Source organism: Callionymus lyra, chromosome 3 (assembly GCF_982586985.1).
Source record: "Callionymus lyra chromosome 3, fCalLyr1.hap1.1, whole genome shotgun sequence".
NCBI lineage: Eukaryota > Metazoa > Chordata > Actinopteri > Syngnathiformes > Callionymidae > Callionymus > Callionymus lyra.
The window spans coordinates 2,454,988-2,479,104 of record NC_141820.1 but is presented as its reverse complement, the minus strand read 5'-3'; the positions used below and the strand labels follow the sequence as shown (position 1 = coordinate 2,479,104).

General features: G+C 40.9%; 1 protein-coding gene across 1 annotated transcript in view; it reads left to right on the top strand.

Annotated features, from left to right (window-relative positions):
• The first annotated feature begins 399 nt into the window (after positions 1-399).
• Positions 400-24,117, top strand: part of ext1b (exostosin glycosyltransferase 1b) — a 125,082-nt gene continuing 101,364 nt past the window's right edge. The window contains exon 1 of the mRNA XM_087786159.1: positions 400-1,855. Within this exon, the coding sequence (XP_087642285.1) occupies positions 924-1,855 (932 nt within the window). The 5' untranslated portion in view covers positions 400-923. The remainder of the gene's footprint in view (positions 1,856-24,117) is intronic.

The window sequence follows — 24,117 nt, the reverse complement described above, 5'->3', positions numbered from 1 at the left end:
AAAGAAACATTATTGACACCTTTGTTATCGACAAACAATAAAGAAACTTTATTGACACCTTTGTTATCGACAAACAATAAAGAAACTTTATTGACACCTTTGTTATCGACAAACAATAAAGAAACTTTATTGACACCTTTTTTGTCGACAAACATTGATTTTAAATCACAATAAAAATATGAATAAATCTGTCATGTCTGTAATTTATTTGATTCTTCAATTAAATATTTCTAAAACTCTTGATCAAAGTAGTTTATTCAGTTTTAAATACATTAATTTTGTCTCGCTTAGAAACTTCTTTTTTATTCTCTACAAACAAAAGTTTTTTTTTTAAAGTCTGAATTATTCACACGTGCTTCGAGCCGCTCGCTCTGATTGGCTGCTCGCCCGCACGTCCCGCCTCTTCCGCTCCTGCCCGCCAGCCAATCAGCGTCCTCGCACCGCCTGCACGTCCGTCACGTCATCTGCCGTCGTGTCGGGATTGGAATGTGAGAGACTCGCACCGGATCCTCGCCGCACTCGCTCCCGGACCCTCGAGGAACCCCCTTTTCTTCCGTGCGCGCGACATGTTGGCGAGGCGCGTGTCCCGCGGACCCCCCGCCGCCCCGTGAGGACCCGCGCGGACATGCAGGGCTTCGTGCGGCTCTAGAGGCTCTTCTCCTGGATGCGGACTCGCCTCCTCCTGCCACGGTTCTCCAGCTCTCCCGGGTCTCCTTCCTGCGGGACCTCCCGGGTGATCCGGGTCTGAACCTCGGGTCTGAGCCTCGGGTCCCGAGCCGTCATGCGGGAGGTCTTCTTCTCAGGCTGAAGGTCGCCCACATGCTCTTCTGGACCCGGACCTGGAGGCTGCAGGATGGAGCTCTGTCCGCGCTGAGAGAAAGTTCTGAGATTCCTGCGCGCCTGGACCCGGATCCTCCTCACACATGCAGGCCAAGAAGCGCTACCTGGTCCTGCTGTCCGCGTGCGCGTGTCTGCTGCTCCTGCTGTGCCTGCGCGCCGCGCGGCTCCCCGCGGGGGGTCCTCGCGGCCGGGCCGGGACTCGAACCCACCACTTCTGGCCCCACTTCTCGGAGCCCCTGCAGCCCTTCCTGCCCTGGGACGCGGCGGACTCCGAGGACTCCAGCCTGCGCGCGTCCGTGAGGCAGAAGCGAGATGTCAACACCAGCGCGCACAGAGGCAGGCGCTGCCGGATGGACTCCTGCTTCGACTTCTCCCGCTGCAGGAGGACCGGCTTCAAGGTCTACGTGTACCCGCTCCAGAAGGGCGAGAAGATCTCCCAGAGTTACCAGAACATTCTGGCCTCCATAGAAGGATCCAGGTTCTACACCTCGGACCCGGGGCAGGCGTGTCTGTTCGTCCTGAGTCTGGACACGCTGGACCGGGACCAGCTGTCCCCGCAGTACGTCCACAACCTCAAGGGCAAGGTCCAGAACCTGGCCCTGTGGAACGACGGCCGGAACCATCTGATCTTCAACCTGTACTCGGGCACGTGGCCGGACTACACGGAAGACCTGGGCCTGGACCTGGGTCAGGCCATGTTGGCCAAGGCCAGCATCAGCAGCGACACCTTCAGGCCCTCGTTCGACGTGTCCATCCCCCTCTTCTCCAAGGAGCACCCCAGGACCGGAGGAGAGCGGGGGTACCTGAAGTACAACTCCATCCCTCCCCTCAGGAAGTACATGCTGGTCTTCAAGGGGAAGCGCTACCTGACGGGCATCGGCTCCGACACCAGGAACGCCTTGTATCACGTCCACAACGCCGAGGACGTGGTCCTGCTGACCACCTGCAGGCACGGCAAGGACTGGCAGAAGCACAAGGACGCTCGCTGCGACCAGGACAACGCCGAGTACGACAAGTAAGAAGCTCTCAGGTGTTCGGAGGATGATTGACAGGATCTCGCTCTTCACTGATCAGCTATCAGGGTCCAGAAAACACTCGACAACAAGGTTACAAATGTCGTGGAAAAATAGAATCGTCTTATATGACAACAATGAGCATGTGTGCTACACAACTACACAACTGCACAACTACACAACTGCACAACTGCACAACTACACAACTGCACAACTACACAACTGCACAACTACACAACTACACAACTGCACAACTACACAACTGCACAACTAAACAAATGCACAACTGCACAACTACACAACTGCACAACTACACAACTACACAACTGCACAACTACACAACTGCACAACTAAACAAATGCACAACTGCACAACTACACAACTGCACAACTACACAACTGCACAACTGCACAACTACACAACTGCATTCGACACACATCGGAACGAAAGAAACACAAGATCAAGTGAAACAACTTTAATGAGCAGCAGATTATTACAAGAAATGATCAAATACAATTGAAATAAGGAAGAAAGAATGAAAGAAAGAAGTGAATAAATGGATAAGGAAGGATGAATTAAAGAAAGAAAAAAGAAGTGAAGAAGGGGATAAGGAAGGATGAATGAAAAAAGAAAGAAGTGAAGAAGGGAATAACGAAGGATAAATGTAAGAAAGAAGTAAAGAAGAGGATAAGGAAGAAAGAATGAAAGGAGAAAGAAGTGAATAAATGGATAAGGAAGGATGAATGAAAGAAAGAAAAAAGAAGTAAAGAAGTGAAGAAGCGGATAAGGAAGGAAGAAAGAATGAAAAAAGAAAGAAGGGGATAAGGAATGATGAAAGAAGTAAAGAAGAGGATACGGAAGAAAGAATGAAAGGAGAAAGAAATGAACAAATGGATAAGGAAGGATGAATGAATGAATGAAAGATGGAGGTGAAGAAGGGAATAAGGAAGACAGAATGAAAGAAGTGAAGAAGGGAATAAGGAAGAAATAACGAAAAAAGAAAGAAGTGAAGAAGGGAATAATGAAGAAAGAAGTGAAGAAGGGAATAAGGAAGAAAGAATGAAAAAGTGAAGAAGGGAATAAGGAAGGATGAATAAAAGAAAGCAAGAAGTGAAGAAGGAGATAAGGAAGGATGAATAAAAGAAAGAAAGAAGTGAAGACGGGAATAAGGAAGAACAAATGAAAAAAGAAAGAAGTGAATAAGAAAGAAACAATGAAAAAAGAAAGTGAAGAAGGGATTAAGGAAGAAAGAATGAAAGAAAAAGAAGTGAAGAAGGGGATAAGGAAGGATGAATAAAAGAAAGAAGTGAAGAAGGGGATACAGAAGGATGAATAAAAGAAAGGAAGAAGGGAATAGGGAGGAAAGAAGTGAAGAAGGGGATAAGGAAGAAAGAAGTGAAGAAGGGAATTAGGAAGAAAGAATGAAAAATGAATGAAGTGAAGAAGGGGATAAGAAAGAAAGGATAAAAAAGAAAGAAGTGAAGAAGGGGGTAAGGAAGGATGAATGAAGAAAGAAAAAAGTGAATAAGGAAGGATGAATGAATGAAAGAAAGAAGTGAAGAAGGGGATAACAAAGGATGAATAAAAGAAAGAAGTGAAGAAGGGGATAAGGAAGAAAGAATGAAAAAAGAAAGAAGTGAAGAAGGGGATAAAGAAGGATGAATGAAGAAAGAAAGAAGTGAAGAAGTGAATAAGGAAGGATGAATGAATGAAAGAAGTGAAGAAGGGGATAAGGAAGAAAGAATGAAAAAAGAAAGAAGTGAAGAAGGGGATAAGGAAGGATGAATGAAGAAAGAAAGAAGTGAAGAAGTGAATAAGGAAGGATGAATGAATGAAAGAAAGAAGTGAAGAAGGGGATAAGGAAGGATGAATGAAAGAAAGAAATGAAGAAGGGGATAAGGAAGAAAGAATGAAAAAAGAAAGAAGTGAAGAAGGGGATAAGGAAGAAAGAACTGAAGAAGTGAATAAGGAAGGATGAATTAAAGGAAGAAGTGAAGCAGGGGATAAGTGAGGATGAATAAAAGAAAGAAGGGAAGAAGGGGATAAGATAAGGATGAATAAAAGAAAGGAAGAAGGGAATAGGGAAGAAAGAATGAAAAAGGAAAGAAGTGAAGAAGGGGATAAGGAAGGATGAATGAAAAAATAAAGAAGTGAAGAAAGGGATAAGGTCATCATGAGCGTCTCTGGTTCTATACCTTCACGAGCGTCTCTGGTTCTATACCTTCACGAGCGTCTCTGGTTCTATACCTTCACGAGCGTCTCTGGTTCTATACCTTCACGAGCTTCTCTGGTTCTATACCTTCACGAGCGTCTCTGGTTCTATACCTTCACGAGCGTCTCTGGTTCTATACCTTCACAAGCGTCTCTGGTTCTATACCTTCACAAGCGTCTCTGGTTCTATACCTTCACAAGCGTCTCTGGTTCTAAACCTTCACGAGCGTCTCTGGTTCTATACCTTCACGAGCGTCTGGTTCTATACCTTCACGAGCGTCTCTGGTTCTATACCTTCACGAGCGTCTCTGGTTCTATACCTTCACGAGCGTCTGGTTCTATACCTTCACAAGCGTCTCTGGTTCTATACCTTCACGAGCGTCTCTGGTTCTATACCTTCACGAGCGTCTCTGGTTCTATACCTTCACGAGCGTCTGGTTCTATACCTTCACAAGCGTCTCTGGTTCTATACCTTCACGAGCGTCTCTGGTTCTCTACCTTCACGAGCGTCTCTGGTTCTATACCTTCACGAGCGTATCTGGTTCTATACCTTCACGAGCGTCTCTGGTTCTATACCTTCAGAAGCGTCTCTGGTTCTATACCTTCACGAGCGTCTCTGGTTCTATACCTTCACGAGCGTCTCTGGTTCTATACCTTCACAAGCGTCTCTGGTTCTATACCTTCACAAGCGTCTCTGGTTCTATACCTTCACGAGCGTCTCTGGTTCTATACCTTCACGAGCGTCTCTGGTTCTATACCTTCACGAGCGTCTCTGGTTCTATACCTTCACGAGCGTCTCTGGTTCTATACCTTCACGAGCGTCTCTGGTTCTATACCTTCACGAGCGTCTCTGGTTCTATACCTTCACGAGCGTCTCTGGTTCTCTACCTTCACGAGCGTCTCTGGTTCTATACCTTCACGAGCGTCTCTGGTTCTATACCTTCACGAGCGTCTCTGGTTCTATACCTTCACGAGCGTCTCTGGTTCTCTACCTTCACGAGCGTCTCTGGTTCTATACCTTCACGAGCGTCTCTGGTTCTATACCTTCACGAGCGTCTGGTTCTATACCTTCACGAGCGTCTCTGGTTCTATACCTTCACGAGCGTCTGGTTCTATACCTTCAAGAGCGTCTCTGGTTCTATACCTTCACGAGCGTCTGGTTCTATACCTTCACGAGCATCTCTGGTTCTATACCTTCACGAGCGTCTCTGGTTCTATACCTTCACGAGCGTCTGGTTCTATACCTTCACGAGCGTCTCTCGTTCTATACTTTCACGAGCGTCTCTGGTTCTATACCTTCACGAGCGTCTCTGGTTCTATACCTTCACGAGCGTCTCTGGTTCTATACCTTCACGAGCGTCTCTGGTTCTATACCTTCACAAGCGTCTCTGGTTCTATACCTTCACAAGCGTCTCTGGTTCTATACCTTCACAAGCGTCTGGTTCTATACCTTCAAGAGCGTCTCTGGTTCTATACCTTCACGAGCGTCTCTGGTTCTATACCTTCACGAGCGTCTCTGGTTCTATACCTTCACAAGCGTCTCTGGTTCTATACCTTCACAAGCGTCTGGTTCTATACCTTCAAGAGCGTCTCTGGTTCTATACCTTCACGAGCGTCTCTGGTTCTATACCTTCACGAGCGTCTCTGGTTCTATACCTTCACGAGCGTCTCTGGTTCTATACCTTCACGAGCGTCTCTGGTTCTATACCTTCACGAGCGTCTCTCGTTCTATACCTTCACAAGCGTCTCTGGTTCTATACCTTCACGAGCGTCTGGTTCTATACCTTCAAGAGCGTCTCTGGTTCTATACCTTCACAAGCGTCTCTGGTTCTATACCTTCACGAGCGTCTGGTTCTATACCTTCACGAGCGTCTCTGGTTCTATACCTTCACGAGCGTCTGGTTCTATACCTTCACGAGCGTCTCTGGTTCTATACCTTCACGAGCGTCTCTGGTTCTATACCTTCACGAGCGTCTCTGGTTCTATACCTTCATGAGCGTCTCTGGTTCTATACCTTCACGAGCGTCTCTGGTTCTATACCTTCACGAGCGTCTCTGGTTCTATACCTTCACGAGCGTCTCTGGTTCTATACCTTCACGAGCGTCTCTGGTTCTATACCTTCACGAGCGTCTCTGGTTCTATACCTTCACGAGCGTCTCTGGTTCTATACCTTCACGAGCGTCTCTGGTTCTATACCTTCACGAGCGTCTCTGGTTCTCTACCTTCACGAGCGTCTCTGGTTCTCTACCTTCACGAGCGTCTCTGGTTCTATACCTTCACGAGCGTCTCTGGTTCTATACCTTCACGAGCGTCTCTGGTTCTATACCTTCACGAGCGTCTCTGGTTCTATACCTTCACGAGCGTCTCTGGTTCTATACCTTCACGAGCGTCTGGTTCTATACCTTCACAAGCTTCTCTGGTTCTATACCTTCACGAGCGTCTGGTTCTATACCTTCACGAGCGTCTCTGGTTCTATACCTTCACAAGCGTCTCTGGTTCTATACCTTCACGAGCGTCTCTGGTTCTATACCTTCACGAGCGTCTCTGGTTCTATACCTTCACGAGCGTCTCTGGTTCTATACCTTCACGAGCGTCTCTGGTTCTATACCTTCACGAGCGTCTCTGGTTCTATACCTTCACAAGCGTCTCTGGTTCTATACCTTCACGAGCGTCTCTGGTTCTATACCTTCATGAGCGTCTCTGGTTCTATACTTTCACGAGCGTCTCTGGTTCTATACCTTCACGAGCGTCTCTGGTTCTATACCTTCACGAGCGTCTCTGGTTCTATACCTTCACGAGCTTCTCTGGTTCTATACCTTCACAAGCGTCTCTGGTTCTATACCTTCACGAGCGTCTCTGGTTCTATACCTTCACAAGCGTCTCTGGTTCTATACCTTCACGAGCGTCTCTGGTTCTATACCTTCACGAGCGTCTCTGGTTCTATACCTTCACGAGCGTCTCTGGTTCTATACCTTCACGAGCGTCTCTGGTTCTATACCTTCACGAGCGTCTCTGGTTCTATACCTTCACGAGCGTCTCTGGTTCTATACCTTCACGAGCGTCTCTGGTTCTATACCTTCACGAGCGTCTCTGGTTCTATACCTTCACGAGCGTCTCTGGTTCTATACCTTCACAAGCGTCTCTGGTTCTATACCTTCACGAGCGTCTCTGGTTCTATACCCTCTGGTTCTATACCTTCACGAGCGTCTCTGGTTCTATACCTTCACAAGCGTCTCTGGTTCTATACCTTCACGAGCGTCTCTGGTTCTATACCTTCATGAGCGTCTCTGGTTCTATACCTTCACGAGCGTCTCTGGTTCTATACCTTCACGAGCGTCTCTGGTTCTATACCTTCACGAGCGTCTCTGGTTCTATACCTTCACGAGCTTCTCTGGTTCTATACCTTCACAAGCGTCTCTGGTTCTATACCTTCACGAGCGTCTCTGGTTCTATACCTTCACAAGCGTCTCTGGTTCTATACCTTCACGAGCGTCTCTGGTTCTATACCTTCACAAGCGTCTCTGGTTCTATACCTTCACGAGCGTCTCTGGTTCTATACCTTCACGAGCGTCTCTGGTTCTATACCTTCACGAGCGTCTCTGGTTCTATACCTTCACGAGCGTCTCTGGTTCTATACCTTCACGAGCGTCTCTGGTTCTATACCTTCACGAGCGTCTCTGGTTCTATACCTTCACAAGCGTCTCTGGTTCTATACCTTCACGAGCGTCTCTGGTTCTATACCTTCACGAGCGTCTCTGTTTCTATACCTTCACAAGCGTCTCTGGTTCTATACCTTCACGAGCGTCTCTGGTTCTATACCTTCACAAGCGTCTCTGGTTCTATACCTTCACGAGCGTCTCTGGTTCTATACCTTCACAAGCGTCTCTGGTTCTATACCTTCACAAGCGTCTCTGGTTCTATACCTTCACGAGCGTCTCTGGTTCTATACCTTCACAAGCGTCTCTGGTTCTATACCTTCATGAGCGTCTCTGGTTCTATACCTTCACGAGCGTCTCTGGTTCTATACCTTCATGAGCGTCTCTGGTTCTATACCTTCATGAGCGTCTCTGGTTCTATACCTTCACAAGCGTCTCTGGTTCTATACCTTCACAAGCGTCTCTGGTTCTATACCTTCACAAGCGTCTCTGTTTCTATACCTTCACGAGCGTCTCTGGTTCTCTACCTTCACGAGCGTCTCTGGTTCTATACCTTCACAAGCGTCTCTGGTTCTATACCTTCACGAGCGTCTCTGGTTCTCTACCTTCACGAGCGTCTCTGGTTCTATACCTTCACGAGCGTCTGGTTCTATACCTTCACGAGCGTCTCTGGTTCTATACCTTCACGAGCGTCTGGTTCTATACCTTCACGAGCGTCTCTGGTTCTATACCTTCACGAGCGTCTCTGGTTCTATACCTTCACAAGCGTAGGCGAGTGACGTGCTCTAACTATTCCCGGCGTTCCATGGCTGTCACTGCCTGAAATAGAACCAAGCTTTTCCTGTTCCAGTGACTCCGGTGGAGGAGGACGTCTGAGTTATTGCTGGAGTGGATTCATGAGATACAATTCCGGTGAAAACACTTCCTGGTCCCTCGCGTTGCTCAAGAGCAGCGTATTGATCAGTGATATTGGATTTCAGCTCCGTTTGTTTGTTGGCTCAGTAATTGACTCCAGCGCAGCTTCGTATGTTCCTCCGAACATCAGGTTCCTCTGCTCCGTCACTGGTCCTGACAGGATCCGACATGTCGGGTTCACTCCTGGTTCTGGTTTCAAACCCTTTTTCCTGACGCGACACGGGCGACAAAAGCTGGCGACTGACCTTTATCTCGGCGCCCCAGTGTTTGCTGGACGTGTTTGTGGAATATTAGATCCATAATCTTCTTAGCGTGGCCTTGACTGAACACACGCGTGTGGAAAAGATAGTTTTGTTCTTCGTCGTCATAAACATTTTTACCACAAACGTTCACATTTGTCACGATATTGTTTTGTGTGAAAAAAAACAACAATACTTTTCTCACCCGAGGTTCTCGTGAACCTTCATCTGGAACGTTTGAAAAGTTTCCAGATGATAATCTCCAAGAAATGGTTACAGTTAAAACCGTGAGTCACTGAATTACACAAACATTTCTCTCGAGGCGAACACCAGTCCGGAAATAGAACCTATGACTGAATCGGAAAAGTGCCGTCTCAGCATTATGACGCTCGTTTATCTAACGGAACCTTCGAGAAGTTCTTCCTTCTGGATCCGAGTCGACGAAGGTTTCACTGACGATCTTCTCTGAAGGTGAGTCGTGGCGAGTCGGAAGAATCTCGTGGAGGTCGGTTGCTTCCGTCTCACGATGGCGATGGAGGGATACGTTGAAAGAGAGCAAACACAAAGAAGGAGTGGAAGCTGAGGGAGGAAGAGGAAGTGATTCCTGCTGAACTTCTCCTGAACTCCAGGACTCGTCGATGAGTTGGCAGGAGCTGAAGCTCTCGCATGTGAGCACTTGTCGAGCATTTGTCTTCTTTCCTCTGGCGCTCACAAGCCCGATCTCCCTCCGTGCCTTAGGCCCCCGTCACCTGTGCAGGTGTAGCAAGTGATTTCTGACGACTCGGGTCGTTTCTGAGCAGATGGAGAATCTTCTCACGGACGTATTTTGGAACTTCTGCGTCTCATATTCCTAAAGGTTCATCACGTCCATCAGGTTTCCTGAAGGTTCATCAGGTTTCCTGAAGGTTCATCAGGTTTCCTGAAGGTTCATCAGGTTCATCAGGTTTCCTGAAGGTTCCATCAGGTCCATCAGGTTTCCTGAAGGTTCTATTAGGTTCATCAGGTTCATCAGATCAGGTTCATCAGGTTTCCTGAAGTTCCATCTGGTTCATCAGATTTCCTGAAGGTTCCACCAGGTCCATCAGGTTTCCTGAAGGTTCCATCAGGTTTCCTGAAGGTTCATCAGGTTTCCTGAAGGTTCCATCAGGTCCATCAGGTTTCCTGAAGGTTCTATTAGGTTCATCAGGTTCATCAGATCAGGTTCATCAGGTTTCCTGAAGTTCCATCTGGTTCATCAGATTTCCTGAAGGTTCCACCAGGTCCATCAGGTTTCCTGAAGGTTCCATCAGGTTTCCTGAAGGTTCCATCAGGTTTCCTGAAGGTTCATCAGGTTTCCTGAAGGTTCCATCAGGTCTATCAGGTTTCCTGAAGGTTCTATTAGGTTCATCAGGTTCATCAGATCAGGTTCATCAGGTTTCCTGAAGTTCCATCTGGTTCATCAGGTTTCCTGAAGTTCCATCTGGTTAATCAGATTTCCTGAAGGTTCCACCAGGTCCATCAGGTTTCCTGAAGGTTCCATAATGTTTCCTGAAGGTTCCATCAGGTTCATCAGGTTTCCTGAAGGTTCCATCAGGTCCATCAGGTTTCCTGAAGGTTCTTTTAGGTTCATCAGGTTTCCTGAAGGTTCCATCAGGTTCATCAGGTTTCCTGAAGTTCAATCAGGTTCATCAGATCAGGTTCATCAGGTTTCCTGAAGTTTCATCTTGTTCATCAGGTTTCCTGAAGGTTCCATCAGGTTCCCTGAAGGTTCCATTAGGTTGCCTGAAGGTTCCATCAGGTTCCAAAGGCATCAGGCAGCAGCGCAAGACTGTTGTTGTGAGCAGACAAATGTTGAGTGAGCAGCAGAGAAGTTGAGCGCGTGTATGACAGCTAGAGCGCACGTGTATGACAGGTTGAACACACATGTATGACAGGTTGAACACACATGTATGACAGGTTGAACACACATGTATGACTGGTTGAACTCAGAGTGATTTTGAGTGTACAACAACCAAGACACACTCGCTCAAACCGGTGGCGGTAATCACACTCCATAGCCGTCCACCCTGATGTGACGTGTGTCGTTGACGTAATCCTGCCCACGGCGTGTCGGCGCAGAGTCATGAAAGTTTCAGGGTCACTCACCAGGTAAGGTTCATGTATAAGGCGCTTCGTTTTTTGAGAAAATGTAAGTGCGCCTTATAGTGCGTAAAACACGTTGTTGGTGCTCAGTGATGCAGAAGAATGTAGTTCTTCTCGGGTCCTTCTCTGGGATGAGAGTGTGGACCGTGGGGCCCCTGGACCTCCTCTCACACTGGCTCAGGTATCCGTCGGGGCCACAGACAGACGGAGCCTTGTGGGGACGTCGTGGTGCTCAGGAATGTTCCCACGTGTCGCAGCAGCTGCTGCTGGAGCAGAAGAAGAAACACCATGACGTTCTCCACGGGTCTGAGGTGAACACAAGCACAAACCTGAGCTTGCACCCGCTGACCTTTGACCCCCCGGCTTCAGGAGGAATGTTGCCGAGGAATGTGGAGTAGAAATCGTCTGCACTCAGGTTTGGTCTCGATCCGTGAGTTGTGACGAGTGAACTCCTGCTGCTGTTCACTGTATCATTGATCAAAGAGTGAAAAACTTCAGAGGCTTCGATTCTTCTTCATCCTTTTGACGTTTTCTCTCCAGAACCACGTAATACAGTATTTTCTGACTTCAAGATGCAATTCAATCATTATATTCTTTCACTGATCAACAATGAGCCTTAAAAGCCTGGTGTAGTAATTTATCTTTTTTCATTGACCTCGTACAGTATTACTCCTTCAGGACTTGTAGTATTACTCCTTCAGGACTCGTAGTATTACTGCTTCAGGACTCGTAGTATTACTCCTTCAGGACTCGTAGTATTACTCTTTCAGGAACGGCAGTATTACTCTGCAAAGCTCCATAGTGTTACTCTGTCAGGAACCGTAGTATTACTCTGTCAGGCTCGGAAGTATTACTATGTCAGGCTCAATAGTATTACTCTGTCAAGACCTGTAATATTACTCTGTGAGGCTCCGTAATACTCTATCAGGACCTGTAGTATTACTCTGTCAGGCTCTGTAGTATTACTCTGTCAGGCTCTGTAGTATTACTCTGTCAGGCTCCGTAGTATTACTCTGTCAGGAACCGTAGTATTACTCTGTCAGGAACCGTAGTATTACTCTGTCAGGCTCGGAAGTATTACTATGTCAGGCTCCGTAGTATTACTCTGTCAGGACCTGTAATATTACTCTGTCAGGCTCCGTAGTATTACTCTGTCAGGACCTGTAGTATTACTCTGTCAGGAACCGTAGTATTACTCTGTCAGGAACCGTAGTATTACTCTGTCAGGAACCGTAGTATTACTCTGTCAGGAACCGTAGTATTACTCTGTCAGGAACCGTCGTATTACTCTGTCAGGCTCGGAAGTATTACTATGTCAGGCTCCGTAGTATTACTCTGTCAGGACCTGTAATATTACTCTGTGAGGCTCCGTAATACTCTATCAGGACCTGTAGTATTACTCTGTCAGGCTCTGTAGTATTACTCTGTCAGGCTCTGTAGTATTACTCTGTCAGGCTCTGTAGTATTACTCTGTCAGGCTCCGTAGTATTACTCTGTCAGGAACCGTAGTATTACTCTGTCAGGAACCGTAGTATTACTCTGTCAGGCTCGGAAGTATTACTATGTCAGGCTCCGTAGTATTACTCTGTCAGGACCTGTAATATTACTCTGTCAGGCTCCGTAGTATTACTCTGTCAGGACCTGTAGTATTACTCTGTGAGGCTCCGTAGTATTACTCTATCAGGACCTGTAGTATTACTCTGTCAGGCTCTATAGTATTACTCTGTCAGGCTCCGTAGTATTACTCTGTCAGGAACCGTAGTATTACTCTGTCAGGAACCGTAGTATTACTCTGTCAGGAACCGTAGTATTACTCTGTCAGGAACCGTAGTATTACTCTGTCAGGAACCGTCGTATTACTCTGTCAGGCTCCGTAGTATTACTCTGTCAGGAACCGTAGTATTACTCTGTCAGGAACCGTAGTATTACTCTGTCAGGCTCCGTAGTATTACTCTGTCAGGCTCCGTAGTATTACTCTGTCAGGAACCGTAGTATTACTCTGTCAGGAACCGTCGTATTACTCTGTCAGGCTCCGTAGTATTACTCTGTCAGGCTCCGTAGTATTACTCTGTCAGGAACCGTAGTATTACTCTGTCAGGAACCGTAGTATTACTCTGTCAGGTTTCGTTGTACCGTGATGACATCATCAGGCTGCGATGACATCATCGATGCTGTGATCTGGTTGAATTCTGTTACCTTTAAATACAACTTTATTGTTCAACCCTGGACGACATCATCTCGACAGAGCTCTGTTCAAATAAGATTCAAAATTCACGACACGTTGAGTATTTCCTGCAACAAAGGAGTGTTCCTCCGTCAGAGTGTTGGATCCTCGTTGGTGAGTCGACACGCGTCTGTCTGTTTGTTTTCTGGCTGTTAATGATGATAAATATTTCATGATCACCTGAGTCTGGATCAAGAAGCACCTCGTGATGAAGCTAACGATGCTAATGAGGCTCAGCTAATTATCTTACTAATGAGGTGTGTGTGTGTGTGTGTGTGTGTGTGTGTGTGTGTGTGTGTGTGTGTGTGTGTGTGTGTGTGTGTGTGTGTGCGTGTGTGTATGTGTGTGTGTGTGCGTGTGTGTGTGTGTGTGTGTGTGTGTGTGTGTGTGCGCACGTGTTGACGACAACAACATGTTTGTGTAGACACACTAACTCATTTCTCGTCTAGAAAATACATCTGGAAACTACAAACTGTGAAGAGATATTTTACTTCACAACTTTATCAACTCTACACACAAAACCATGTTAGTGAAGCTGCAGCTGATTGGACCACAAGTTACAACATCAACCAATGGGACGCTTTCTTTGAGTCGGAGCAATACTGGATACTGTTGTGTATCTGTTGATGCGTATCACAATACAAGGATATGATATATAGTGATAAATACTGACAAGAATATAGTATTGTCGAGTACTTGACTCTGGTGTAGTGATAGTGTAGTAACAAGTATATATGTGTAGTATTGTCCAGTACTTGACTCTGGTGTTGTGATAGTGTAGTAACAAGTATATATGTGTAGTATTGTCCAGTACTTGACTCTGGTGTTGTGATAGTGTAGTAATAAGTATATGTGTAGTATTGTCCAGTACTTGACTCTGGTGTTGTGATAGTGTAGTAACAAGGATATATGTGTAGTATTGTCCAGTACTTGACTATGGTGTTGTGATAGTGTAGTAACAAGTATATATGTGTAGTATTATCCAGTACTTGACTCTGGTGTTGTGATAGTGTAGTAACAAGTATATATGTGTAGTATTGTCCAGTACTTGACTCTGGTGTTGTGATAGTGTAGTAACAAGTATATATGTGTAGTATTGTCCAGTACTTGACTCTGGTGTTGTGATAGTGTAGTAACAAGTATATATGTGTAGTATTGTCCAGTACTTGACTATGGTGTTGTGATAGTGTAGTAACAAGTATATATGTGTAGTATTGTCCAGTACTTGACTCTGGTGTTGTGATAGTGTAGTAACAAGTATATATGTGTAGTATTGTCCAGTACTTGACTATGGTGTTGTGATAGTGTAGTAACAAGTATATATGTGTAGTATTGTCCAGTACTTGGCTCTGGTGTAGTGATAGTGTAGTAACAAGTATATATGTGTAGTATTGTCCAGTACTTGACTCTGGTGTTGTGATAGTGTAGTAATAAGTATATATGTGTAGTATTGTCCAGTACTTGACTCTGGTGTTGTGATAGTGTAGTAACAAGTATATATGTGTAGTATTGTCCAGTACTTGACTCTGGTGTTGTGATAGTGTAGTAACAAGTATATATGTGTAGTATTGTCCAGTACTTGACTCTGGTGTTGTAGTATTTACAGACCACATGACTCTTGAAGTCGTAACTACTTTCATTTGTTTTCAAACCAAAATATGTCCAAACATCAGCTTTAAAAGCTGCTGGACTCACTGTATCCTCTCGTCCTCAGTCATCATTCTTCCTCCAGCTGTGGAGGATGTAACCACTGCAGCCATCTAGAGGTTTAATTGCAACACAAACGTAAACAATCGCTGTGAATTTATGTTGGTAATTGTGAATAAAAAAATCGAATTATTTAATTCACACTTTAATTAAATATTAACCACAAGAGAAAAAGGATAAAATGAAAACATGATTAAATAAATAAATGATTAAAAATGTTTTTATATTGAACGATTAAATGTTGAAACTTCTTACTTGAATTATTGTAAATCAATAATCAATAATAATGTAATGTTTAAAAAACAACATTTCAACGTTTCAACAAATAAACAGAGGCGATCATGTGAGTCGTTGTCGTGGCGACGCATCCATCGTGAGTTTGTGTTTTTGTGCGACGTCAGCGAGAGAGTCGCTCGCCCGACGGCCGGGGTCGCGACCCCCGCTGTCTGCCCTCTTGTGGGCGACGAGGGAGCTGACCTGCATTCATGGGGGATTATGAGGGGGGTCACTGAGGGGGGTCACTGAGGGGGGTCACTGAGGGGGGGTCACTGAGGGGGGTCACTGAGGGGGGGTCACTGAGGGGGGTCACTGAGGGGGGGCACTGAGGGGGGTCATTGAGGGGGGTCACTGAGGAGAGATGAGCTGCCGTCATAGTCAGAGGTTCAGATGAAGCATTTCCCACAGAACGAAAATCAATGAGAGAATCAGAAGGTTTAGGAGCTTCTTTTAGCAAAGTCTGAGTCTGAGTCTGAGTCAAAAAATTGTTAGATTATAGTTGAAAATTGTTTGATTAAAGTTGAAAATTGTTGATTATAGTTTAAATTGTTTGATTATAGATGAAAATTGTTTGATTATAGTTTAAATTGTTTGATTATAGTTGAAAATTGTTGATTATAGTTGAAAATTGTTGATTATAGTTGAAAATTGTTAGATTATAGTTGAAAATTGTTTGATTATAGTTGAAAATTGTTGATTATAGTTGAAAATTGTTTGATTAAAGTTGAAAATTGTTGATTATAGTTTAAATTGTTTGATTATAGATGAAAATTGTTTGATTATAGTTTAAATTGTTTGATTATAGTTGAAAATTGTTGATTATAGTTGAAAATTGTTGATTATAGTTGAAAATTGTTAGATTATAGTTGAAAATTGTTTGATTATAGTTGAAAATTGTTGATTATAGTTGAAAATTGTTTGATTAAAGTTGAAAATTGTTTGATTATAGTTTAAATTGTTTGATTATAGATGAAAATTGTTTGATTATAATTGAAAATTGTTTGATTATAGTTGAAAATTGTTTGATTACAGTTGAAAATTGTTTGATTATAGTTGAAAATTGTTTGATTATAGTTTAAATTGTTTGATTATAGATGAAAATTGTTTGATTATAGTTGAAAATTGTTTGATTAAAGTTGAAAATAGTTTGATTATAGTTGAAAATTGTTTGATTATAGTTGAAAATTGTTTGATTATAGTTGAAAATTGTTTGATTATAGTTGAAAATTGTTTGATTATAGTTGAAAATTGTTTGATTATAGTTGAAAATTGTTTGATTATAGATGAAAATTGTTTGATTATAGTTTAAATTGTTTGATTATAGATGAAAATTGTTTGATTATAATTGAAAATTGTTTGATTATAATTGAAAATTGTTTGATTATAGTTGAAAATTGTTTGATTACAGTTGAAAATTGTTTGATTATAGTTGAAAATTGTTTGATTATAGTTGAAAATTGTTTGATTATAGTTGAAAATTGTTTGATTATAGATGAAAATTGTTTGATTATAGATGAAAATTGTTTGATTATAATTGAAAATTGTTTGATTATAGTTGAAAATTGTTTGATTATAGTTGAAAATTGTTTGATTATAGTTGAAAATTGTTTGATTAAAGTTGAAAATTGTTTGATTAAAGTTGAAAATAGTTTGGATTATAGTTGAAAATTGTTTGATTATAGTTGAAAATTGTTTGATTAAAGTTGAAAATTGTTTGATTATAATTGAAAATTGTTTGATTATAGTTGAAAATTGTTTGATTACAGTTGAAAATTGTTTGATTATAGTTGAAAATTGTTTGATTATAGTTTAAATTGTTTGATTATAGATGAAAATTGTTTGATTATAGTTGAAAATTGTTTGATTAAAGTTGAAAATAGTTTGATTATAGTTGAAAATTGTTTGATTATAGTTGAAAATTGTTTGATTATAGTTGAAAATTGTTTGATTATAGTTGAAAATTGTTTGATTATAGTTGAAAATTGTTTGATTATAGTTGAAAATTGTTTGATTATAGATGAAAATTGTTTGATTATAGTTTAAATTGTTTGATTATAGATGAAAATTGTTTGATTATAATTGAAAATTGTTTGATTATAGTTGAAAATTGTTTGATTAAAGTTGAAAATTGTTTGATTATAGTTGAAAATTGTTTGATTAAAGTTGAAAATTGTTTGATTAAAGTTGAAAATTGTTTGATTATAGATGAAAATTGTTTGATTATAGTTTAAATTGTTTGATTATAGATGAAAATTGTTTGATTATAATTGAAAATTGTTTGATTATAGTTGAAAATTGTTTGATTATAATTGAAAATTGTTTGATTATAGTTGAAAATTGTTTGATTACAGTTGAAAATTGTTTGATTATAGTTGAAAATTGTTTGATTATAGTTGAAAATTGTTTGATTATAGTTGAAAATTGTTTGATTATAGATGAAAATTGTTTGATTATAGATGAAAATTGTTTGATTATAATTGAAAATTGTTTGATTATAGTTAAAAATTGTTTGATTATAATTGAAAATTGTTTGATTATAGTTGAAAATTGTTTGATTGTAGTTTAAATTGTTTGATTATAGATGAAAATTGTTTGATTATAGTTGAAAATTGTTTGATTATAGTTGAAAATAGTTTGATTATAGTTGAAAATTGTTTGATTATAGTTGAAAATTGTTTGATTATAGTTGAAAATTGTTTGATTAAAGTTGAAAATTGTTTGATTAAAGTTGAAAATTGTTTGATTAAAGTTGAAAATTGTTTGATTATAGTTGAAAATTGTTTGATTATAGTTGAAAATTGTTTGATTAAAGTTGAAAATTGTTTGATTAAAGTTGAAAATAGTTTGGATTATAGTTGAAAATTGTTTGATTATAGTTGAAAATTGTTTGATTAAAGTTGAAAATTGTTTGATTAAAGTTGAAAATTGTTTGATTATAGTTGAAAATTGTTTGATTATAGTTGAAAATTGTTTGATTAAAGTTGAAAATTGTTTGATTAAAGTTGAAAATAGTTTGGATTATAGTTGAAAATTGTTTGATTATAGTTGAAAATTGTTTGATTAAAGTTGAAAATTGTTTGATTATAGTTGAAAATTGTTTGATTAAAGTTGAAAATTGTTTGATTATAGTTGAAAATTGTTTGATTAAAGTTGAAAATTGTTTGATTAAAGTTGAAAATAGTTTGGATTATAGTTGAAAATTGTTTGATTATAGTTGAAAATTGTTTGATTAAAGTTGAAAATTGTTTGATTATAGTTGAAAATTGTTTGATTTTAGTTGAAAATTGTTTGATTATAGTTGAAAATTGTTTGATTAAAGTTGAAAATTGTTTGGATCCATCAAATCTCCCCACAGACTTAAATTGATAAAAAAATTCTAATCAGACATTTTAACTTGAAATAAAAAGATTCAGTGTCTGCTGTGCAGTGCAGAGCACTGGGGTCGACAGGTTGATTGACACCTTCTCAACATCTGCTCCTTCAGGAGACGTGACTGGAATATTCCGGGTGTCGGTTCTTCCTGGAACTCCCTCCAGTTTCCAGGCGACTCTGACTCGTGGAGTTTCCTCGAACAGAAAAGTGATTAAAATAATGTCTCGTCAGCGTTTCTGCTGCTGATGGCGTTCAATCTGAGGCTCTTCAGGGGCGACACCACCCTGTTTGATGCTCCTCCACCACAGGTGGTCCCGAGACCTCCGTCAGTAAACACTGGAGGTGTAGTTAACATGCAGTTAAGGTGTAGTTAAGGTAAGTAAGTAAGTAAGTAAGTAATATTTATTTATATAGCGCTTTTCCAGACCAGGGTCACAAAGCGCTTAAACAATCAAAACAATACTCAAAAAAGTACATACTTTAAAGATCAAGATAATACTGAGAACAACACAGGAGTTCGAGAAATTCAAGGAAAAGCCTGAACAAATAGAAACGTCTTAAGATGTTTCTTGAAGGAGTCAGTAGATCATCAAACACAGATGTTTCTTGAAGGAGTCAGTAGATCATCAAACACAGATGTTTCTTGAAGGAGTCAGTAGATCATCAAACACACATGTTTCTTAAAGGAGTCAGTAGATCATCAAACACAGATGTTTCTTGAAGGAGTCAGTAGATCATCAAACACACATGTTTCTTAAAGGAGTCAGTAGATCATCAAACACACATGTTTCTTGAAGGAGTCAGTAGATCATCAAACACACATGTTTCTTAAAGGAGTCAGTAGATCATCAAACACACATGTTTCTTGAAGGAGTCAGTAGATCATCAAACACAGATGTTTCTTGAAGGAGTCAGTAGATCATCAAACACAGATGTTTCTTGAAGGAGTCAGTAGATCATCAAACACAGATGTTTCTTGAAGGAGTCAGTAGATCATCAAACACAGATGTTTCTTAAAGGAGTCAGTAGATCATCAAACACAGATGTTTCTTGAAGGAGTCAGTAGATCATCAAACACAGATGTTTCTTAAAGGAGTCAGTAGATCATCAAACACAGATGTTTCTTGAAGGAGTCAGTAGATCATCAAACACAGATGTTTCTTGAAGGAGTCAGTAGATCATCAAACACAGATGTTTCTTGAAGGAGTCAGTAGATCATCAAACACAGATGTTTCTTGAAGGAGTCAGTAGATCATCAAACACAGATGTTTCTTAAAGGAGTCAGTAGATCATCAAACACAGATGTTTCTTGAAGGAGTCAGTAGATCATCAAACACACATGTTTCTTGAAGGAGTCAGTAGATCATCAAACACAGATGTTTCTTAAAGGAGTCAGTAGATCATCAAGAGCAAAGAGAGAGAAGATCGTTCCAAAGCTTAGGAGCAACAGCCTGAAAAGATTTCTCTCCTCTGGTCCTGAGTCGTGTGCGTGGAACCATAAGTAGATTCTGATCCACAGACCTCAGAGCCCGAGCTGGGGTGTAAGGCTGGATCAGATCAGTGATGTAAGGAGGAGCCTGACCATGAATAGATCTGAAAGTAAGAACCAGAATTTTAAAGTTGATCCTGAAAGAAACTGGAAGCCAGTGAAGAGTTTGAAGGAGAAATGTGAGTTCTTCTACTAGAGCGGCTCAGAATTCTGAATCAACTGCAGACGAGACGATCCTTCTTGTTAAGACATGAAAACAAACTGTTACAATAGTCCAGACGAGAAGAAACAAACGCATGGATTATAAGATCCAGATCATGTTCCGACAACATTTTCTTAAGTTTAGAGATTTTTCTCAGTTGAAGGAAACAGTTTCTGGTCAGTTTTCTTCAGTGTTGAACAAGAGACATGTCTTTATCAAATACAACACCCAGGTTTCTCAGGCTCAGTTTGACAGACTGACATAAGTCACTCAAGTACTGACTCAACCCTGGAATCTTATCATCAACAATCACCAGAGTTTCAGTTTTGTCCACATTTAGCTGTAAAGTGTTTTCACTCATTGTTTGATTTCTAGCAAACAATTGACTAAGTTCAGCCTCTGGAGCTCAGTTGGATCAAAAGAGCAAAGGTGTAGTTAAGGTGTGGTTAACATGTAGTTAAGGTAGTTAAGGTGTAGTTAAGGTGTGGTTAACATGTAGTTAAGGTGTAGTTAAGGTGTGGTTAAGGTGTAGTTAAGGTGTGGTTAACATGTAGTTAAGGTGTGGTTAACATGTAGTTAAGGTAGTTAAGGTGTAGTTAAGGTGTGGTTAACATGTAGTTAAGGTGTAGTTAAGGTGTGGTTAAGGTGTAGTTAAGGTGTGGTTAACATGTAGTTAAGGTGTGGTTAACGTGTAGTTAAGGTGTGGTTAATGTGTAGTTAAGGTGTAGTTAAGGTGTGGTTAAGGTGTGGTTAACATGTAGTTAAGGTGTGGTTAACATGTAGTTAACATGTAGTTAAGGTGTGGTTAAGGTGTAGTTAAGGTGTGGTTAACGTGTAGTTAACATGTAGTTAATGTTTAGTTAACATGTAGTGAACGTGTAGTTAAGGTGTAGTTAACGTGTAGTGAACATGTAGTTAACGTGTAGTTAATGTTTAGTTAACATGTAGTGAACGTGTAGTTAAGGTGTAGTTAACGTGTAGTGAACATGTAGTTAACGTGTAGTTAATGTTTAGTTAACATGTAGTGAACGTGTAGTTAAGGTGTAGTTAACGTGTAGTGAACATGTAGTTAACGTGTAGTTAATGTTTAGTTAACATGTAGTGAACGTGTAGTTAAGGTGTAGTTAACGTGTAGTGAACATGTAGTTAACGTGTAGTTAATGTTTAGTTAACATGTAGTGAACGTGTAGTTAAGGTGTAGTTAACGTGTAGTGAACATGTAGTTAACGTGTAGTTAAGGTGTAGTTAACGTGTAGTTAACGTGTAATTAACGTGTAGTTGACGTGTAGTGAACGTGTAGTTAAGGTGTAGTTAAGGTGTGGTTAAAGGTAGTTAACATGTAGTTAAAGTGTAGTTAAGGTGTAGTTAAAGTCTAGTTAACGTGTAGTTAACGTGTAGTTGACGTGTAGTTAAGGTGTAGTTAAAGTCTAGTTAACGTGTAGTTGACGTGTAGTGAACGTGTAGTTAAGGTGTAGTTAAGGTGTGGTTAAAGGTAGTTAACATGTAGTTAAAGTGTAGTTAAGGTGTAGTTAAAGTCTAGTTAACGTGTAGTTAACGTGTAGTTGACGTGTAGTTAAGGTGTAGTTAAAGTCTAGTTAACGTGTAGTTGACGTGTAGTGAACGTGTAGTTAAGGTGTAGTTAAGGTGTGGTTAAAGGTAGTTAACATGTAGTTAAAGTGTAGTTAAGGTGTAGTTAAAGTCTAGTTAACGTGTAGTTAACGTGTAGTGAACGTGTAGTTAAGGTGTGGTTAAAGGTAGTTAACATGTAGTTAAAGTGTAGTTAAGGTGTAGTTAAGGTGTAGTTAACATGTAGTTAAGGTGTGGTTAAAGGTAGTGAACGTGTAGTTAAGGTGTAGTTAAGGTGTAGTTAACATGTAGTTAAGGTGTGGTTAAAGGTAGTGAACGTGTAGTTAAGGTGTAGTTAAGGTGTGGTTAATGTGTAGTTACCATGTAGTTAACATGTAGTTAACGTGTAGTTAACGTGTAGTTACCATGTAGTTAACATGTAGTTAACGTGTAGTTAACGTGTAGTTACCATGTAGTTAATGTGTAGTTAACGTGTAGTTAACGTGTAGTTAACGTGTAGTTAACGTGTAGTTACCATGTAGTTAACGTGTAGTTAAAGTGTAGTTAACGTGTAGTAAACATGTTGTATTCCACGTGTCTCCTGGTCCTCAGAAGACTAACTGCAGCAACACTTCACTCTTGTCAAGAGAACTTCAGGATCAGACGCTTCAGTTAATGAATGTCACATCACATTAGCGAGCGTAACCTTATCAAGGTCTGTCACTCCTTATCACCAACTGCTCCACGGACGACTGCCCACGTGCTCGTGAACTAAATAAACAGAGATGACTCGGGAGCAGCGTGTTGTCCGGGCGAGCACAGCTGGAGCTGTGATGTCACAGCTTCACATGTAGCATTAGCATTTAGCTTCGTCGTCTGTTGACCTTTTCAGTGATGATTTGTTTACTTTATGTTCTTCAACACGAGTTAGTATTGTCCAGTACTTGACTCTGGTGTTGTGATAGTGTAGTAACAAGTATATATGTGTAGTATTGTCCAGTACTTGACTCTGGTGTTGTGATAGTGTAGTAACAAGTATATATGTGTAGTATTGTCCAGTACTTGACTCTGGTGTTGTGATAGTGTAGTAACAAGTATATATGTGTAGTATTGTCCAGTACTTGACTCTGGTGTTGTGATAGTGTAGTAACAAGTATATATGTGTAGTATTGTCCAGTACTTGACTCTGGTGTTGTGATAGTGTAGTAACAAGTATATATGTGTAGTATTGTCCAGTACTTGACTCTGGTGTTGTGATAGTGTAGTAACAAGTATATATGTGTAGTATTGTCCAGTACTTGACTCTGGTGTTGTGATTGTGTAGTAACAAGTATATATGTGTAGTATTGTCCAGTACTTGACTCTGGTGTTGTTATAGTGTAGTAACAAGTATATATGTGTAGTATTGTCCAGTACTTGACTCTGGTGTTGTGATACTGTAGTAACAAATATATATATGTAGTATTGTTGAGGCAACGCTCTGGTGTTGTGATAGTGTAGTAACAAGTATATATGTGTAGTATTGTCCAGTACTTGACTCTGGTGTTGTGATAGTGTAGTAACAAGTATATATGTGTAGTATTGTCCAGTACTTGACTCTGGTGTTGTGATAGTGTAGTAACAAGTATATATGTGTAGTATTGTCCAGTACTTGACTCTGGTGTTGTGATAGTGTAGTAACAAGTATATATGTGTAGTATTGTCCAGTACTTGACTCTGGTGTTGTGATAGTGTAGTAACAAGTATATATGTGTAGTATTGTCCAGTACTTGACTCTGGTGTTGTGATAGTGTAGTAACAAGTATATATGTGTAGTATTGTCCAGTACTTGACTCTGTTGTTGTGATAGTGTAGAAACAAGTATATATGTGTAGTATTGTCCAGTACTTGACTCTGGTGTTGTGATAGTGTAGTAACAAGTATATATGTGCAGTATTGTCCAGTACTTGACTCTGGTGTTGTGATAGTGTAGTAACAAGTATATATGTGTAGTATTGTCCAGTACTTGACTCTGGTGTTGTTATAGTGTAGTAACAAGTATATATGTGTAGTATTGTCCAGTACTTGACTCTGGTGTTGTGATACTGTAGTAACAAATATATATATGTAGTATTGTTGAGGCAACGCTCTGGTGTTGTGATAGTGTAGTAACAAGTATATATGTGTAGTATTGTCCAGTACTTGACTCTGGTGTTGTGATAGTGTAGTAACAAGTATATATGTGTAGTAGTGTCCAGTACTTGACTCTGGTGTTGTGATAGTGTAGTAACAAGTATATATGTGTAG